The sequence below is a fragment of the Triplophysa rosa genome, linkage group LG3 (genome assembly GCF_024868665.1).
Source record: "Triplophysa rosa linkage group LG3, Trosa_1v2, whole genome shotgun sequence".
Classification (NCBI taxonomy): Eukaryota; Metazoa; Chordata; class Actinopteri; order Cypriniformes; family Nemacheilidae; genus Triplophysa; species Triplophysa rosa.
The window spans coordinates 5,398,295-5,418,495 of record NC_079892.1 but is presented as its reverse complement, the minus strand read 5'-3'; the positions used below and the strand labels follow the sequence as shown (position 1 = coordinate 5,418,495).

General features: G+C 38.8%; 1 protein-coding gene across 3 annotated transcripts in view; it reads left to right on the top strand.

Annotated features, from left to right (window-relative positions):
* Positions 1-20,201, top strand: part of LOC130552170 (cytosolic carboxypeptidase 4) — a 135,696-nt gene that overhangs the window by 27,515 nt on the left and 87,980 nt on the right. For all 3 annotated transcript variants that reach the window (XM_057330334.1, XM_057330333.1, XM_057330335.1), the window contains 5 exons: positions 1,668-1,705; positions 7,595-7,803; positions 8,095-8,263; positions 12,472-12,533; positions 14,135-14,251. In XM_057330334.1, coding sequence (XP_057186317.1) covers positions 1,668-1,705; positions 7,595-7,803; positions 8,095-8,263; positions 12,472-12,533; positions 14,135-14,251 — 595 coding nt within the window. The remainder of the gene's footprint in view (positions 1-1,667; positions 1,706-7,594; positions 7,804-8,094; positions 8,264-12,471; positions 12,534-14,134; positions 14,252-20,201) is intronic.

Genomic DNA, 20,201 nt, shown 5'->3' with positions numbered 1-20,201 from the left:
TGCGATAATATAAGCAACGTGACTCAAAGACTAAGCAAGATGCGAGATGAGTTCTGTATGAAATTCTCGTAAAACGGCTCGTCAGAACGCTGGTTTTATGTCACCGAGCTTGTGTCTGGTCTACCGCTGGGCTGTCCGTTTTGTGCACTGTTGCAGTTGCAGAACGGGAAGTGACATATTGCTGCTGTGATGGAGAATTAACAGTGTTGAACGCTGTAGGGGTCTGTAGTCGATGAGGCCTTCAAGATCTTCACATGGTGTGACCAAAATAACGGTGAGAAATAGGGATTGTGGCTTGTTCGTGAGTGTCCCATCAAGGACTGAAAATAAAGAAATGGAGTCTTATGGGTAATTGACAACCGCACCATTTAAAGCCAAATACCTGGTGTGGATAATAGGTCCGGCGTGCATGCGTGTCATATTTTTTTGGTGTCAACATCGATCCACACAGCAGCACGTATAGTTTTCAGCAACAATGGCAAATCCGCAATGCCGTGAGCCCCCCGACCTCCCTCTCAGATGATTCCAATTGTGATGTGATATGAGAGGTGAAATTGGCTTAATAATGTTGTTTGTGCGTCTCGTAGCAGATGGCACAAAGAAGTATGCTGTGCAACAGACACAGAAGGACCAAGATGGATGACTCGCCTTTGAAGAGAAAGCGAGAACCCAAGAGCGCAATAAGATGCTAATGTGATGAATTGGGTGAAATGACAGGGTGCGTTGGTGTAAAATTCAAAGATGGGAGTTTGTCTAGCCTTTCTAAAATATGGCCTTCTCTGTGCTTGTTGTGATTCTTGCACAACTTGTTCTTGAAACAGGAGGCTGATCAGTCAATCGTTGTTTTGTGATTTTAGGGTTCAAACTCAATTCAGCATCCTTAAAGGAACAGTTCAATTCTGTCATTTATTCACCCTTTTGTCATGTCAAACCTGTATGACTTTCTTTGTTCTGCAGAACACAAAAGAAGGTATTTTGAAGAATATTTGTAACCGAACAATAGTGGTACCTTTTCACTTCTATGGACACAAAATCAAGTCAATGGGTACCACCATCGTTTGGTTACCAACATTCTTCGAAATATCTTCATTTGAGAAAAGAAAGTCAAACAGGTTTGAAACGACAAAAGGGTGAATAAATGATGACAGAATTTTCATTTTTGGTTGAACTCTCCCTTTAAACTCACATTTAGCTGCTTTATGACAGGTAAACACCACGCAATTTTCTTCTTCTTTACATCTCCTCTTCTTTTCCATCTCAACACACCGAACCCTTTCACAATCCTTTCCCATATTTCAAAATGTCAACGTTTTGTCAACCGACACACCGTTTCCAGTATTTATGGTCGGATTGTAGAAAGCCATTCATAATTCTTTGCTCGCCCCGTCTACAGCAGGTGGAAGAATATGGAGACGGTGCTGATTCAGCGGGCTTCCGGAGGCAAAGTAAACGGCTGTGATCACAGTGACAGGAATCTTTCTTTATATGGCCGTAGCTTATCCGTCACCCTGCCAATGCTAAGTGCAACTGGAAGCGTGCCCGCCGTACGGCACTTAGCTTCATGTGTATCAGAGGGGAAACGGATGGAGCGTGCATGACGCTACTGCAGAAATGAAGTGCATCGTGTACATTTTTTAACGCCAGACTTGTTTTCTCTTGTTTCACAGGGCGGCCGTTGATGCTTTTACTGCGCTGTTACGCTCAAGTAAGTTTTCATTGTAATGTTTCTAGGGCCAAATTCTTGCATGCTTAGACGTGTTGTGTTGCATGCTGGTCGATAAACATGATGTCACGCGTTGTTCCAAAACTTATCTCACTGTCTACATAGGCAGCTACCTTCTATAAAAAGTATTAGTAACTTATAATATGTGCATTTTGATTAGAAATGTATCAGTTGTTTTTAACTGTGCTTGTTGCTTTGAAATTCTGGGATTTTGGTTTAGATATCACGTATGTTAAAACTGTTTATCTTTCAAGTTAAATGAAAATTCTGTCATCATTCACTCACCCTCTTGTCAGTTTAAACCTGTATGATTTTCTTTCTTCCGCAGTAAAGAAGATATTTCGAAGATGTTGTTATCCGGCACCCATTGACTTGCATTGCTTTTGTGTCCAGACAATAGGAGTGAATGGGTGCCGGTTTGCTTACAAACTTTCTTCAAAAGATCTTCTTTTGTGTTCTGCGGAAGAAAAAAAGTCATACAGGTTTGAAATGACAAGAGCATGAGTAGATGATGACAAAATTTTCATTTTTTGGGTGAACTATTCCTTAAATGAATTGCACACTGTAAGAATCCAGCAACACACCTAAATCAGAATTCAATTAAGTTCAATACTGGTTCATTCGATTGAACAAAACTAAACAACAATCAAGACAGAAACAGCAACAATAATAATGTACAATGAAGGTAATATGCAACTGTCCATTCAAAGTGCAACGTATTCGAAACGTGAAAAGTACATTTCATATTCCATGTTCATGATTCTTCACTAACCTGCCTATCTTCCACTTGATCTAATATCAGCTTGCATACGTGCATTTATTTTGCATTAAATCAGTTCATTGCTGAACAACCCGATTTTGTTGTCATATCTCTTTACCATCGTGTTTGCCAACTTCTTGTTTGTTTGTTTGTTTCACAGGGGTCCCGTTTTCTCATGCTGAAAACTGCATGACATTGTTTTTTTTTTTGACAAGTACAGAAAGTACACCTTTTATCAAACCGAAAACTCTGCGTGCTTGCACAAGCTTAATCAACAGCCATTGCAGTTCACCCGGTGACCTGCAGGTGGCAGTGTGACCCTTTAAGTCCCCCTTTGAGAACCGAGGATCTGCACCTGTTGAAGCACCGCAGTCAGCGGGCTGCTGAATAGCGTAATGCTCTGTGGGGCTTATAGGAGTCTCCACTACAAGAAACGTGTCTGGCCGCAATTAATTCTTCTCTGTCGGTCGACCGCGGAGTTGTCTGTGCCTTTTGTCTGCGCCGTTTGTATTTCTCTTGATAATCATCTGAGGCGTCCGTATTTCCTCCAGCAATCGTTTCGGAAGCATTGTCATATTTTCTACACGTCAGATCTGTGCTGCGGCGTTCGTAACACCAGCCGAGCTGGGATTATATAAGAGTCTGCGATGACAGGACATTTCCATATTTCTAGATACAACATATTCCAACTCGGTTTAACTCTTAGAAACCCTTCGGCTGCATTATTAGTACCAAGGAGTCTGTATTGCATGTCTCACGAATTTTTCTGGGCCTAGAACTGGGCCTTTACTTCAAGCTTTGGCATTCATAATTTAGATTGCTGTATTTGTGCAAGTCATAGGACTCCAGTTCATGTCTTCCTTACAAGAGTCTCAGGAGAGATTCACAGACCAGACCATATACACTCATAACCCGGTTCCAAACACTTTCAAGTTTCTGAATCCTTTCCCATATTGTGGACAACATGAAAGTCTCTCTCCCTCTTTTATTTTCTTACTGGAATTCCATAACCTCTTGTTTGTGTGCAAGTAAATGCTGTTGACCTTCAAAAAGCAAACAGTCCTGCTGGTTCCCAACTCTCTCCACTCCGGCCTCCATTAGATGTACTGGGCGTGCAGTGCGATTGGCCGCTTTCCAAACCCTTCATGAAGAACAAGTACACTCTGGGCTGAGAGAGACCAGCAAACTCCCTGGTAGGGGGGCGTGCGGCGGCCCTCTGCCCTTCTCTGATCATCTTCAGCTGAAGAGGTTTATGGAGAAACCAGCGGAGTAGGGAGCTTGAGAATTTCTCTGAAAGGAGGAGAGAGGAATTTGTTTTGACAGTTACACAGGCAGGCTTTTATACATTGATTTAATAATGTCAGTTCTATCCTGGAAAGGGATCACTTTGAGACACGCAGTGAATCTAATCCTCTGCTTTAAAGACCCTGTGAATTCCTTTGACGAGCACTGAAGCCATTCTATAGCTTATTTCAGTTGTTATTCGCTAAAAATCCAAGCTAAACCACAGCTCTTCTTGGCTTTTAAAAGAGTAGTTCACCCAGAAATAAAAATGTCCTCATGCTGTTTATGGCTTCTGTTTTTTTAGCTGAACATGAAGAAAAAGCATTTTATTTTTTATTTTCATAAAAATAACCATCAAGATAGATAACTCAGTTTTTAAAAACTTTCAAACATTTTTTTTGTAAGCAATGTCGATCAAACAGCAGTTGTGTTGTTTAACAGCTAACTTACACAGTAAAACACAATAAAAACATGATAACATAAAAACAATGTTTTTTGAAAAATGTTTCTCCAAATAAACTCTTCATATGGATCCCAAAATGTCGAAAAAAAAATCTGTCTTCAAGGTAATTAAAAATAAAAGTCATATATGCAAATTAAAAATAAGAATCGATTACCTTGTGGTAATAAATGTTTTCTGATAAATTGGTAGGTGTGTGAAAAAATTGACCATATTTAGCTAAATTGAAACCAAAACAAGCACATTTAGGCACTAAATTACGACGGGAAAACACATTGATAATTTTTTATCTTATTTGTTCTCTTATGTCACATGACTTGTCATATTTTTTAACCAGACATGCAAGAACCACAGAATTCATATGCGTAAATTATAAGATAATTTAAATTTTTGGGTACACTAATTCTTTAATGAGAATTTTTTTTGGTATATCAAAAAGCCTGTTTCGCTCTCTTTTTTTTTAAATAGCCAACAGGTTTTTTAATATATCTTGAACTTTTAATCATGATTTGCTACTTGCTACAGTAGTTTGTTGCAGGCGCTACCATCTGAAAGAATGTGCATTTTAACAGTTCACGAACAGTTCCCCCAAAAATGAAAATTCTTCATTTACTCACCCTCAAGTTGTTTCTAAATCTGCATACATTTCTTTGTTCTGATGAACACAGACAAAGATAATTGGACGAATGCTTGTAGCCAAACAGTTCTTGGCCACCATTGACTACCATAGTAGGAAAAATTGCATTGTAAATTTCTTTGTTCTGTTGAACATAAAAGATTGAAGAATGAAGATTCCTTCTATTTTGAAGAATGAAGGAAAGGAAACAGTGCTGGGGCTCTTTTGACTACCAGTGTCATTTTTTACTACAGTGGTAGTCAATGGTGGCAAAGAATTGTTTGGTTACGAGCATTCTTCCAAATATCTTTCTCTGCGTTCATCAGAACAAAGACATTTATACAGATTTGGAACAGCGTAAATGATGACTGAATTTTATTTTTGGGTGAACTGTCCCTTTAAGTTAATTTCATCAACATTTAAGAGTACACTAGCATGAAGATAACAAACACCAAATTTGGGTTTTTATTTCATTGTCGGTTTACTAAAATCGATAAATAAAAATACTGCTAACTAAATAAAACTGTCATTTTTGTTCTGTGGGTATAGGCAGGCAATATAAATGCATCTCTTTTTGTTTAGTACAAAAATAAAGTAGCCTACATTTAATCCTGACTGCTTCCTGTGTGGTTGTTTTAGGTATTCATAAAGTCCCAGAGGTGGGCTTTTGCACAACACGTCGTGGGTACTAAAATACGTCTGGTAAATTTCAGCCATGGATTATGCTCACAATATCCACTTCACCGAAAGTATTATCAAGAGCTGGTTGTCTCTAATGACAGTAGTGAAATTCTGAAACCGTAAAGCAGAGACATGAAGCGGTTTATTCCCAAAGGGGAACAACATTCTGTTTCATAATGCAGTGGAGTAACATGAGTCAAACATTGTGTTCATTTAGATAAATAGTGAGGGTTATGGCTTATCTCTCATTATGTGGTACACTGTTAATAAAGAACAGAAAGAAGGGATGCTTGCCTGGGATGCTGGGGTGGTTGCCAGGGCATTGCTCTGTGGTTGCTAAGGGGTGAAGAGTGGTGTTAAGTGTATTGCTAGGGCTTTACAGGGTAAGCATAAAAATAGCCCCAACCCTGATTTTCTGATGTCTAAATTTGGCTCTAGTTCCCTCTTCTGTATTAGTATAATATATTTTTTGCCCGTTTTATCATCTCCCAGGCCAAATTGTAAGTCTGATCACTTAAAAGCCCTCTTCTCCTCAACAAGCTGCTGGATTTAGGGTATCATTCATATCCTCAGCAGATGGGCTCTGATCAATAGTGATGCTTGCCAGCAGCTTATGCATGTGACGACTTTGCTAGTCGGCCAAAGTTAATTGTGCCATCTAACTTAGTTGCTAAGATACTGAATAATCAGCATAACTGTGTCCGCAGGTGTTCCCGTACTTTACATTTAACATTCTTTTACAATGCACACAGTAAGCGTTTGTTCATTCAGAAAAGAAACTACTGCAGGCCAACAAGAATGTCCAGACCTGTCACTGACGTGTAAGGAACAGAAATTAAGTTGTCACTTAACCTTTCGAACCACACTGAGAGTCGCACGCTTCTGTGTCACGTCTCTATCGCCCTGATGTTATTGCTTTGTTGATATGGGTCTTTAGTGCCCGAATGATGTATGTTCTTATTACGCTTCACTAATAAAGAACACAACAGAGCGAGACACGAGGAAAAGAGGTCGATTTGAATACGAATGAATCTTATAGCTGTGCTTCCGTTCAATATTTGCCTGTTTTGTAACAGGTTAACAAGAAAAAAATGTATATGATTATTTCTCTTGAAACACAAAAGTGGCTTATATTCAGATGGGCAGTCAGTTTGTTCGCCTCCAAGCTTTTGTTATTATTTAACAGTCATTCTGGGCAAGTAATGTTTGCCTTAATGTTCAAGATTTCAAATAACACTGATATATAGACGTTTTCAAAGCAACAACATAAACAAACGTCACTGCGCATGCGCACGTTCATGGACTGCCCTTAACTTCCAGTACACATTCGCAAATAATAGAGTGCCTGTGCATTATTTGTCATAAAAAGAAAAAGAAACCGAGAAGAACAGTAACTTGGCTAAACTTGCCTCTCCAATATTTTGAATTTAGACTGCAATACCAAGCTCAACCGCTAGATGTCAATGTACCATACGGTTTCTTTAAAGGCGACAAAACTACAGGACCCATTCAACAAATTGTTTATTTAATACAATTATTATACAATAAAATAATAATATTAATTAATATTAACATAAATGAACTAAAATATAAATAGTTATATTGTTAGACAGTAACCAGACAGATAACAAACACAGACCGGAAGTTAACTGCAGTCCAGGCACACGCGTCCGATGAAACCGTTTATAGGCATGAACAGAATTTTTATCTCATATTTTGAACCAAAACATGACAATTTTTCATGTTTTTTTAACTTGGTGAGCATTTGAATTACTAGCAATCCAAAATTACCATTTTATAGGAAAACAAATGCGCCGTTATGGTTGGACTTCCAGTCTCACAGGTCCAATACATAGAGATGCAAAAAGTACAGAGAAATTATACTGAAAGTATGCCAAAATTGTACTAAATATTCAAGTGCCTGCCAACTTATTTTTCTTACTTTTAGTGTAGTTTAAACACATTTTAGACTGAAATAGATTTTACTTGAAGTTTAAAGTTAAGTAAACGTTGCTGGAGAATTGATCGCCTCCTTTCATACAGTACACACATCTCATCATTCTCCTTCAGAAGTCAACTGTCGGACTGCCGTTGCCAAAGGCTACATCTCTGATCTTCTGAAGCTCTATGAAGACTGGCACAACAACAATGCCAGCTTTGAGAACATTCCTATCCGCAGAGCCCTGTTGCATTGTATGCATCGTGTCGCTAACACGAGTGCCGGAAGGGAGGCCCTGGTCGCCGAGGGTGGCATGAGTCTTCTCTTCCAGACCACTCAGGTGATATTTTAGTCCTTCTCACATCACATATTATAACATTTGTGCGTGCGGTTGAACTTTTTAAGCATTTTCGCTGTTGCATTTATCTGCTCTTAATGCATTAATCATTTCCCTTCAAACCTCACCGTGGTTTTTATCCATTTTGCTAAGTAAACCCATCTCGGTCATTACGAGACGCTGTGAGTGTTAACGTGCTGTAAAAAACACATTTTTGCTTGTGCTGCTTGTTTGTCCTGTGAAAGGTTCGCACAGAAATCATACGTGACTCATTATAATATCTTTCTTTTGAAGACCTTCTTGACCGTAAAAACTCTGGAGTCACTGGTGGAGCCCGCAGTCCAGCTGATGCGGAAGTGCTATCCCAAAGTCCGTATTCCTGTGACCTTAGATAAGAGTGTCTACAGCTTTCCTCTTCCTGGTAGGCCTGTCGATGGCTGGGATGCTGATTTAGGACCCTACGGTAAGGTCTATATTTCCTGGGTTTTTAAGCCGGTTTCTTTATTACTCTGCCAAACACCCAATAGTTGCTATTATTCACCTCTCACATACTTTCCAGTAGAGACACAGAGAATGTCTCACTCCAGAGATTTAGCCTTTACACACTGCCTCTGGTTATTTGTGCTTGACAAAGTCGTTATCGCCTTGGCCAAATTTGCAATTGTTATCACATAGGCACTGGGTATTTAATGAGTCTTTCTGTGTCAACACAATATGGCCTATTTTTCTTCTGCATAACACTGCTTTTATTGTAAGACCGATAGAAAAGGGGAATTGGGAAGTGCGATTTTTAGTGTCTGTGGAGAATTTGTTGACAGCGTAGGGATACCGTTGTTAGCGTACACTGTAAAACTTTGCTGTAGTTTTTGCAGCAGGTTTGCCAGTAACTTACTGTAGATTTAATTACTACTTAATATACTTTACAATTAGTACAATTACAAAATTAATACACTTTTGAGATTCAAAATGAGCAAGAAGAGACTGGCATTATCACAGCAACAAAGTAAAAAATGGCATTCTTCCTAAGCATTATTCTCTTGTTTTCTCTAAAAATATTTAAAACTTATTAAATTATGGTACATTTACATAACAAGAAAAGTGACCCAAGATATCTAGTCTTGTTTTATGAAAGAAAAATATATAAACTAAGTAAGTTTATGCTTAAAACAAAATTGTACATTAAATCTACAGTAAGTTACTGGCAAACCTGCTGCGAAATTACAGCAAAGTTTTACAGTGTACGTTACACGAGTTAAAGGGACAGTTCACCCAAAAATTAAAATTCTGTCATTATTTACTCACCCCCGAGTTGTTCCAAATCTGTATAAATGTCTTTGTTCTGATGAACACAGAGAAAGATATTTGGAAGGATGCTTGTAACCAAACAGTTCTTGGCCACCATTGACTACCATAGTAGGAAAAATGACAATGGTAGTCAAAAGTGCCCCAGAACTGTTTGCTTTCCTACATTCTTCAAAATATCTTCAAAATAAGTTTTCCTACTATGGTAGGAATGGAAATAGAAAACATTAATAAATCTTTTGAGGTTGAGGTTATTTAGAAAACCGATGCAGGTGCAGTTTTGATACGTTTTCTGCAACTCCTTTGTGCTGTATAGCATTATGATGTATACATTAATGATTGTTACACACTTACTTGGCAAACACGTTTGTTTACAACAAGGTCGTCCTAATGCAGATATCCCCTTCTGACAAGGTCAAGAGCTGAACAGCAGTTTCGAGCAATAAACCAGAGTAAAGCAAAACAAAAAGTAGATATTCTTGGCCAGAGACCAGCAGATTGTTCTTCGCTGACCCACAATAGTCTATACCCACTCGTTTTGGAGCGAGCTCTGAGGTGGTTGCCCAGGCAACCCTGCCCAATGACACTGTGAATACGAGTCTCGCTGTTGGGTGCTTGACTCACTGCCGCATAGTGGAATGTGTTGGTGTGTGTTTGTATGAATCACCTCCTCTTGCGTTCTGCATTTCTGTAATAACACTTTCCATCAAACCCTTGCTTATGTGTAGAGTATCGTTGCATGTACACACACACATACGCACACGCACACGTCCCAGACGTAACAACTTATAGATCCAGACACCACAGAAGAGTTTTCCTGCTGGGCTTGTATCACTAATGAGTTTACTGTTGCTTTTATCTTGTACAGGATAAGAGAAACTAGGGGAGGTTGATATCACGACCGAACAAAATGATTATCTGTTTATCATAATGAATAGTGCGGATGGTTTTTTTTAACCACTGGGATAATACATATTGCAGAGAGAGCCGCAGGGCCGCAGCCTCCCTCGCTAATGGAGAGGTTGCACAGAGCGTGGAACATGCGAGCGGCCCGTTGCCATCGTTAGCATGTTAACATGCTAATCGCTAATGCTAACATCTGTGGAGCTGACGTCAATCACTCCAACATCTAAACGGAAAGCTGCGGGTGGCATAAGTGACGCAAGGGAGGGCTTCGACACCGAGCGTATTTGCTGCTCAATATGGCCGGACAGATAAGCAGATATTAATCTCCACAACCCCATTCGAGTAGACTGCAGTTATATCACCTCCTTGTCATACAGTTTGCTCTATCTACTAGTATATTTAGCTGCTAAAATCACAGAAAAACACCCCTGGGTAACATGAGAGAGATCTGTGCAGTGGTTTAGTATCATTAATCTGTCACGCAATTCGTATTGATGATAAACTGTGGTGAACCAGCTTAAGGGGGTTTGCTGGTCTTAAAAGCTGGTCAGGGTTACAGGCTATTTTAGCTGGATGGGTTGGAAGACCAGCTTGACCGATTTAAGATAGTTTAGGCGAGCAAACTACTCTGCCTTAGATTTATTGAAGCTATTTTTGTCAGATGAGAAGCACCTGTTTTTTAGATCACCTCAAGAAATGGCTTAATAGATAAACACTGGCATTGCCTTTTTAAATGTGAATTGTAATTTTTTTTATTTTAGCATCATTTTCTACGTGTTCTCTTTCAACACCCTATCATATTCGTTTGGCCGAAAGGAAGAAAATGGCGGCCTCCTAATATTAAAACAAGGCTCTCACTAAATCCTTGGTGTTTCGAGTCTGACGTCATCACACAACCGTGTCGTTTGGCAGTTGTAACAATCACAGGTAGTTTAGATGGTTAACGTAAAGTTAGGGTAAAGGTTTCGTAAGACTTGAAACACTAAGGATTTAGTCAAAACAAACTCCGTTTACGGAAGTTGTGCCACTCGACGGCCATGTTTGCAACACCTCCAAGCGCAGCTATAAACGTCATAGCAAGTCAACAGTCCTATCTCTTTGAATGGTGGAAGGCTGATATTTTTCTAAATTCGTTGGTAAAACTCACAATTAAATAGTATATTCCCGATCAATGATTAAACCTTATATGGACTGTACCATAACATTGGTTTGCTAAGCTTAAATCGCGTTAAAATCACTTTTTTCCAGGTTGCTTCTGCGCATACGCACAGGCTGACAAGCGCCTCATAAGCCCTGCCCCAGAGAATCGTCAGTCTTAATCGATTGGATCGTTCTACTGGAAGGCGGGCTTTCTTCGCTAGAGCGGCCATGTTGAGCGTTGCATTCCTCTCCATTCGTTGTAATGGCAGTGGCGCATCTTGTTAATTAAAATGATCTTTGGTTAAAATGAGTATTACATTTTGTTTTTATTTAAAGAAATGTAAAGATTTATTGTGTACATACAGTATAAAGGCATGCAAGGCTTCCTAGACCGGGATCCCTTAAAAAACAAAATTGCCTTAACGTGATTGTTATTAATATGACGCTGCCATTAACGTTATTAGATCTCATAAACCGGATTATTTCACTACGCAACCTCACACTAAAATATACGACTTGTCATAATTTATCGTATGGTTCATTTGCTCTGCATCCATGCCAAAGCAAACACTTCAAACTCCGTTTTACATTTCTATACGCAGTCGTTTGGTTCAGCACAGTTATTAAATTGTTGTGGTTTTATTCTCTTGATTTTAACGTTTGATTTGCAGTCATCTCGTCAGACAGCAGAACAGACTCAGAAGGACGTGTCAGTACAGCTCTTGAAGTTACAATGCTTTTTTTAAAATACACTGAAATTAAAGGTCCTTTCAAAGATGCCACTCTAAGGGATTTAATAAGAGATCTCTATGACAGGACTGTTTTTTATTTTTTTATTTGTCCTCGCACCCTGTTGGAAAGGCCAGCATCACCAGTATATGTTGTGCTAAAGATACTGGTGCTCCTTTAACTTCTTTGTGCCTCTATGAACTAGCTTGAAGTGTGCACCTTTCTATCATGTGCTGATGTACTTCCTGTTACACAGGAAGTGTTCTTTGCTCTATGTTTCCAAAAATGAAAAGACTGTAATTTTTAAATGTAGTTTCATTATTTAATGACCAACATCATTCCAGAACCAAATCTTGGACCACCGTGGAAATTGATGCTGGTATATTTTAGCAGGGAAGTGTTTCAAATCTGTTAAAGTAGAAGATCCCTGTAGAGGTGCACGGTCTTTAGTTTTATGTGCACATATCCGAGACGGTGTGTTTGAGGACTCTGGGCAGGTCGTGTTTGATCCTACATTTGTACTGCCATATTTTCCTCATTGTAACATTTACGTCTTTGTCATGTGTTGCTCTTTCTTTCTGTCTTCCTGGAAAGATGGCAGTTTAGAAGATGACAGTGACGAGGACACGGAGAACGAAGATCCAGACAAGGACTACGTGAGCGTTTTCAGATTTGCTCTTAAGAAAAACACAAGTGCACGGGCGTCACAAGGGATCAGGCCAGACGGGGTTGCAGATGTGCTGGTGGTGACGTCCCGAAATGCAGTTTTTACACCATCGCTCATGAATATCAATTAGATTTGATGTCTGTATGTATAAATCCTTTAAAATAAATTCAAAGTCAAAACAATAATGTTACATTATGAATATCCAAAACCATTAAGATTTCTAAAGTAATATTTCAGTTATAGTTACAGTATATTTACCATTTTTTATGCTATATCATGCTCATCAATCTATCAGTCATCTGATGAAATTGTTTTCTGCTGACAAATTTAAATACTTAATTTGATTTTTAATTTGCTGACTACATTCATACACATGCCAGCGTTGTTCCCGGGTTTTGGTAAGTCAGCTGTTAAATCCATGGTTCAGCAGCAATATTTAGAGGGACAGTTCACCCCAAAATAAAAATCTTTCATCATTTACTCATCCTCATGTCAATTTAAACCTGAATGACTTTCTTTCGCGAAACATAAAAGAAGATATTTTGAAGAATGTTGATAACCAGACAACAGATGCCCCCATTGAAATCCATATACAAAACCCACAGAGACATTTCTCAAAATATCTTTTGTGTTTCACAGAGGAAAGAGTCACATCGGTTTAAATGAAAACAGAATTCGAATTTTTAAGTTAACTATCCCTTTAAATCAATGCAATTGCAGAGTCTTCCTCTATATTACATGTATTACACCGGCTGTTTCGTAAAACGGTGTGGGCAAAATCGTCCGTGGCAAAAAGCGTCCCCAAAGGCCCGGTGTAAATTCTACCTACGCCCAAGTGGGACGTCCGTCCGTCGCTCGCATGCTTCTCGCGATTCCGCATCGTGATTTTAGCTGGGCCGGTGACGTGTACGTAAATTCATCTGATTCATTCCCCTTCTTAAAAATGAGATTGAGCAGCAGGCTCGGTGCGTGACAGGAACCCGTCGCGAGTGACTTCCTGTTCTCACATAACTTTAATAATAGTCCCCTGATTCAGCCATAAATCAATGACTTCACAATCCTGTCCCTGCTGAGACTGCATCGGCAAACCCAAAGTGCTCGCACCCTCGTCTACCCCGCACGCTCTCTCTCCAGATACCGCTGATGCATTTATTCATTTCTGTGTCTGCGCCCCATTCTCCTGCCATATCTGAGATGCCACATGGTGCTTTGTGCCTACTGAAGCATACATCTTAAGATTTGGCACGTCATCGTGTTCCCCAAGATTAGTGTTTTAGTTAAACCCAACCTCAAACACATGCACTGCATCCTAATTTAAATACTATCCACCCTAAGTAGTATTCAAGTAGTCTGTGTATAACCGGGGGTGTGACGGCTAACAAGTGTAAATAATATAGCTGCTAGGCATCAGCTGTTTGGTGGAGAGTGAGTGCAGGTCAGAATTTTACAGCTGTCTGTTGGCCGAAGTGTGCACATGACCTCCCAGTCCTCACATGCATTGACAGGGAAAATGTTTGCTTGTGTATCTGTCAGTGTGCATTGAAGCTTGTGAGTGAGTAGCGTTTATAGGTCTGTTTTTATCAGTGGCAGGAGGATGACCTGGAAACAGATGTCAACAAGCTGCGTCCCCGTCCGGAGCCCGACAGACCCCTGGAGCAGCTGGGTCAGTACGTGCGCCTCTGCCCCGAGCTGCACCATGACTTCCAGGTAAACCCCTCTGAGCACTGTGACACTATACTCAAACCTTTTTTATAACAAACACGTCACATCTCAGTGATACGACTGGGAATGATAAAAAATGTCTCTCTTCAAAAAATGATACAGCAGACTTTCTTCCTCCATACTACAATGGAGGTGGGAGATTGGACAAGAAGGGTTTTAAAGATATACGAGCGATTGGTGACATCATCTGAGAAGCTCAAAAGTTGTATCATAGGTGGAGGGTCGCTTATATTTTGTAAAAGGATTTTTAAAAATTATTTGCAATACTAAGTGCTCATAAATGATCAAATTCAAGTTCATTTCTGTAGCGCTTTTTGCAGTACTGAATTGTAAATACAGGAAAGCAATGTACAGTTAAAAAATAAAAAGTGTGTAGGCAATATATAGGATAGTATATGGTATTATTACACAACACAAGTACATTGGCTGTACTCAGGGCTGGGAAGAAAAAATCGGACCTGGCTTTTTAAGGCCCGCATCGGCCCTCCATCGAATCTGTCGGGGGGGGGTGTGGGGGGATGCATACGTGTCTTTTGCATTCGCGTTGCGTGCATTCGCATTTATAATACGTCCGTCTAAGCGGCCAACGCGTCCGTTCCGGCTCCATACGTTAGCGGCCTACCAGGAAAACTTCCGGTACGCCAGATGGCCAGTCCGCGGCCCTGGCTGTACCAACCGTGAAAACAGTCAATATATGAAATTAAAGTATCAAATATATTAAAATATTAAATAACATAAAAGGTGTAATATAAAAATGTAAAATAAACCTTAAAGTTAGTGATACTTGTGAAAAGAGTTGTTCCAATTGGACAGGAACTGGAAAGTTTAATTAATGGTTAAAGAAAATACGCATATCAATTTTTATGATGTAAATATGATGCAAAATGTGACCTGAAATGCGCATTTAGGAAGTAAATCCGGTCAGCTTTTATTTCCTTTTAGCTTTATTCTGCTCTTGAGAAATGTTTCAAAGAGGGTTTTTATAACACTTTGAATCTCCAGGTTCATTTGATGCAGTCAGCTGTGAAAGCTTAAAATCTCAAACTCTTCTTCACCCAGGATCAAGTTTTTAGGAAGTGTCTATATATGCCATTGCAGTGAATATGGACTTTGTGTGTGTGTGAAAAGCTGGATAGGTAAGATAGTTTGATAGGTGCAAAATGTACTTCATCACCTACTGCAAAAGCAGCGGTATGCAGCTTCAGAGCTCAACTGGGACACGGCTTGTTCTGAAAATTACCTCATTACGCTTTAAAAAATCAGACACTTGAGCTTCGGCTTCGCACAAGAGTGCCGCATTCACCTCACCATTCATCTTAATAGAGCGATTCTGTTCCTGTTTTTTGCTGACCTGGAGAGTTCCGTGAAAAAAGAGGAATATGCTGTTTGCAGAATGTCCAGAGGAAATAAGAAAAATGATTCATCTAATCTCTGGTGGTCTCAGTGATTATGTGGCTGCTTCATATTAGTCGTGAAAAATAAATACCTGTGTGTCTCGTATTCCCATATTCCCTAAAAATACTTGAAATGATTGATCGAGTTTGGTCCAAAAGTCTGAGACCCATAGTTAAAATGGTTTTATTTTTTACTGAATACTTAAATTTCCATTGGAGATGATATTAGCAGACCTTGAGTTAAGAAGTTGAATATAATGACTGTAGAATTCTTGCATCCCATTTTCTTAATAATAACAATAATAATAATAAAGTATTACTACTACTACTACTAATAGTAATAATAATAATAAAGATAATGATGATGATGATAATAATAACAATAATAATAATAATCAAAATAAAGTATTACTACTACTACTACTACTAATGATAATGATAATAATAATTATTACTATTACTATTATACTCATTACTGATCATTGCAGAGTTTTTAATATTGCATATAGAATTTTATTCATTTTATTTCATATTTATGTCATAATATTTCATACTTGATTTCTTTAGCATAGCTGTAGACACAATTTTTTTATTACTATTACTTGCTATTCTTTTTAATAATGTGATATCAAAATTTTCTCTTCAGCCTCCAACAGGTATTGCTTTTTAAAAATAGTTGAAACTTTGTAATTTTGCATCGCACTTCTCTTATTATTCACTCCCTTGTTGCTTTGATTTCCTTACATTTACTATAAAGATAAAACAATCATAATGAATCCCATTAAATATACAAAGATATCAAGCTATTTTTATAGCATGTTGAATAATCGTTTATACCCATCTGCTATTAACCACACTGCTATTCAGTCGACTGTAGCGCATTGACGGAAATGACTGATGACATTTCAAGTTTCGTAATATGTTCAGCGTGACTCTTCATTTTCAATGTGTCACCACCCTTCCCATCAGGAGTGACTCGTATCATTTGATTGACAGCTCCTCTCGCAGCACAATAACACGCCCGCGGCTGTCTCGCTGAAATCCCTGCGTGGCTGTCTTTAGCATGCGGATGAGTTGAAACTAATAGAAATGTCAACATACCTCCGGTTCATCGACGTTCGACTCCCTCCTTATTTAGACAGGGCGTTATTTTAATTCAAATGATGTTACATGATGTACTGGCGCCTTCGAAAAGCTCCTATTCCTCGGTTCATTTCCTCTCCGGGCTTATTGATGTTGTAATTCCAGGTTCTGGAAGTAAATGATGAGTCATTAATTTACGATTTTATTCTTTCTATTTAATTGTTTTTATAATGAATTCTAATGGCTAGACAGGAAGGCCAAGCGGTTTGCCTGCCAGGCCTCTCTCTAAAAATGACGTATTAACTCACAATACAGATAAATGTGACGATACGTTTTAAGATTTTCACACCTATTTGTTTTGATTTCGGCTCAACAACTCAAACCTCAAGAATTTGTCCGTTTTTTTACTCCTTTCTCAATGCGGGCCTTTGATGTATCTGCCCCATTATCATTAAATGCCACTGTGATGCGAAGAGTCTGCGACTGGATGTGACACGGGGGTTGTAATCACATAGCTGCATTATGCATGCTGCGTAAAATACCAAGATAAAAAGAGTTTACAGCAGGACGTCCCTGCCAATCAGATTCTTGCTATTAATCTTGCGTGACAATGGTGTGCCACCTGAAATATAGAGGTCAAAACAAAGGTTGCGATTAAAACGGTTTAATTCATAGCGAAATGCTAGCATTACACTTTAGCTTGAATGTGTTTAAGTATGCATCCTTGTTCAGTTTTGGAGTTATATATAGAACCATTATAGTATATTGAAAGGTTAGCTTTCTGGAAATTTCTAAAGTGATTCTTACAAAACAGTGGGGATGTGCACTATATTTACTTGTCATGTGTATTTAAATCTCACTGGGATCGAAAAATCACAAGCTAGATCTCTTCAAAACACAATAACTACTACTATTATATTTTCTGACACTGTATCTTTTGCCATTATTGCATTTAAAGGTCCAATGTGTCATTTTTTTGGAGGATCTCTTGACAGAAATGCAATATAATATACATGACTATGTCTTCAGAGGTGTATAAGGACTTTACATAATGAAGAGTTATGTTTTTATTACCTTAGAATGAGCTGTTTCTATCTACATACACCGCGGGTCCCCTTACATGGAATTCGCCATGTTGTTTCTACAGTAGCCCTAAACGGACAAACTGCTGTACAGAGCGCGTTTCGTAAATACGTTATCTCCTTCGGCAAAGAAGCGAAAGCGAAATATGAGTTCTGAGTCAGCTGCCGTAGTGCTTCGAAAGGGAGGGGTGGAGTGAACTGTGGCACCACTAGATGCCACTAAATTTTATACACTGGACCTTAAATAAAAAAGTCTGTTTAGAGGCAAGTACATATTTCAGGATGAAAATATCATGTTTAACTGCACGAAGATGATCACTTAGCACAAATGATACTAGACAAATATCATTAGTGTTATACAGAGATGTTATGAAGAAATAAGTTATGTTTTAAGGTTCCACCTCATAATTGTGTTGCATGTAATTGAGTCTTCAGCGTCCCAGTGTTTATGTAATGCTAATTCACAATTTAGGCAACTAGGGAGTGGAATGAGCCCATGCCTAGTTTCCACAGAAGACAACGTGTGTAAAATTGTAGAGCTGTCAGAAATGCTATGGGCTAAATAAAGGTTTGTGAACAGAGAGAGAAGTTGGCACAGAGCTTGTGATTTCAGAGGACGGGTAACGAAAGGGTCTCTTCCCCGAGGATTTGCCTTAGGATAACATGTTTGCCTTTGATCTGCAACTCTTTGTGTGATACTGTACAGGACAGCCTGGAGTCGAAAATTAGATGTGCATTTTATAGCATGACACCGACATTGTAGTTTCTCTGCTGAGTAAGCCCAACATTCGTCATGCGTGCGGTTTATTTGTTTTGGAACACTCGCAGTTCCTTAGCCAACGCCTGAGGATCATTTCCATACCATATTAAATACAAATTTCTCTCGCATTATTTAAAACAATTGCTTTTTTCTAACCGTGAGCCCGGAGTATACTTCAGTAGACACAATAAACAAAGTTCATTTATTAAATCTAATGATAAGTTTAATTCTGAATCTCTCACGTTGCACAATGTGAGTTTTTTTTGTCAACCGATTTTGAGACTAGCAGGGAGGGGTTTAAAAGGCTGAATTGACCCCAGATTCATTCGGAATCGTTAACTTTGTGAATTGAACCCCTGCTTTTTTCCACTCACTTGTATTAACATCTGAGCACAAACTGTATTCCCCAATTCCCATTTCCTTAACTCATCAAAGATGCCTTTCCACTTGTCTGTATCAACTTCATGATCAAAACCAGTCTTGGAAAACCTTTCCGCCGCTATATTGTTTCCATGTTGTTATTTACAGTTTCCAAAACGGATACGACAAAGCGAGGCCCCCTGAGATGCCACATGCAGCCTCACCGCCGAGACGTTTTTGTACAGCAAACGTCGCGGCTTCATTTATATTAATGTGTCTTTCTCTTGATATTCATGGAAGTTGTGGCTTCTCTCCGCTCGCGCGTTCTTTTTGGAGCGTAAGGGTAAAAAAATGAAATTTAAATGCAATGAAATGGCGGCGGGTGCAGTACTCAAGTTTTGTATCTAACAAATTCACTTTGATGGTGTACAGCTTATGTTCTCCGTGCCGAACATCAGAGCGTGCGATGGAATGCAGGGCGTTGTTCAGAATGGGAGATGTTCTCTGGGGAGGTGAGCGAAGCTGATCGAGGTTTTTATCTGTACAGTGTTTGCGTAAGTTCTCCTCAGTCAGCAAATCTCAGCGGGGGTAAGATGAGCCCGTTTTTAGTTATATAGTGTGTTGTTCAGGGCAAGAAGATAGATGTACAACTAATATGCCTTTATAGTGTTCGGGATGTAGTCGATCACCTGAAGTTAGAAGCAAGGGTCTACGATTTGGTTGTATATGATGTCAAGGTGATACACAACATGCATTATATTAGGGTTAGTTGTATTACTATCATGTTATCATGTTTTTTTACCTTTAGCTTTTTAAATTCAAGTTGTAGTTTTTGATATTTTTTATGAATATCATTTCTAAAAGCTGGTGAAATCAACATTGACAAAATTCTGATTTAGAAAAAAAGGCATTCGAAATGTACAGTCTCTCACTTCTGCCAAAAAACAGATAAAAATTGTATGACATCATTATGCACTTCAGATTATCATCTTCCTTATTAAGAAAATGTTTAATTGTCAAACGTGTATTTTTTGTAAAGATATTTATGTGCTTATCTTTATTTAATTCTTTATCAGCTTTTTTGTGTTTGTCTTCTGTGCTCTGGAAGCTTTAAACCAAAAATAATGCCTTCATCAGGTTTCAGGCTGTGTGGTAAATCAAATTCTATTGGCTGTTTAAAAAAAGGGAGGAGCCATGCAGTAAGTCCCGCCCTAATTTACTGTTTCAGTGGAAATTGCGTCGAATATTTCAAGACA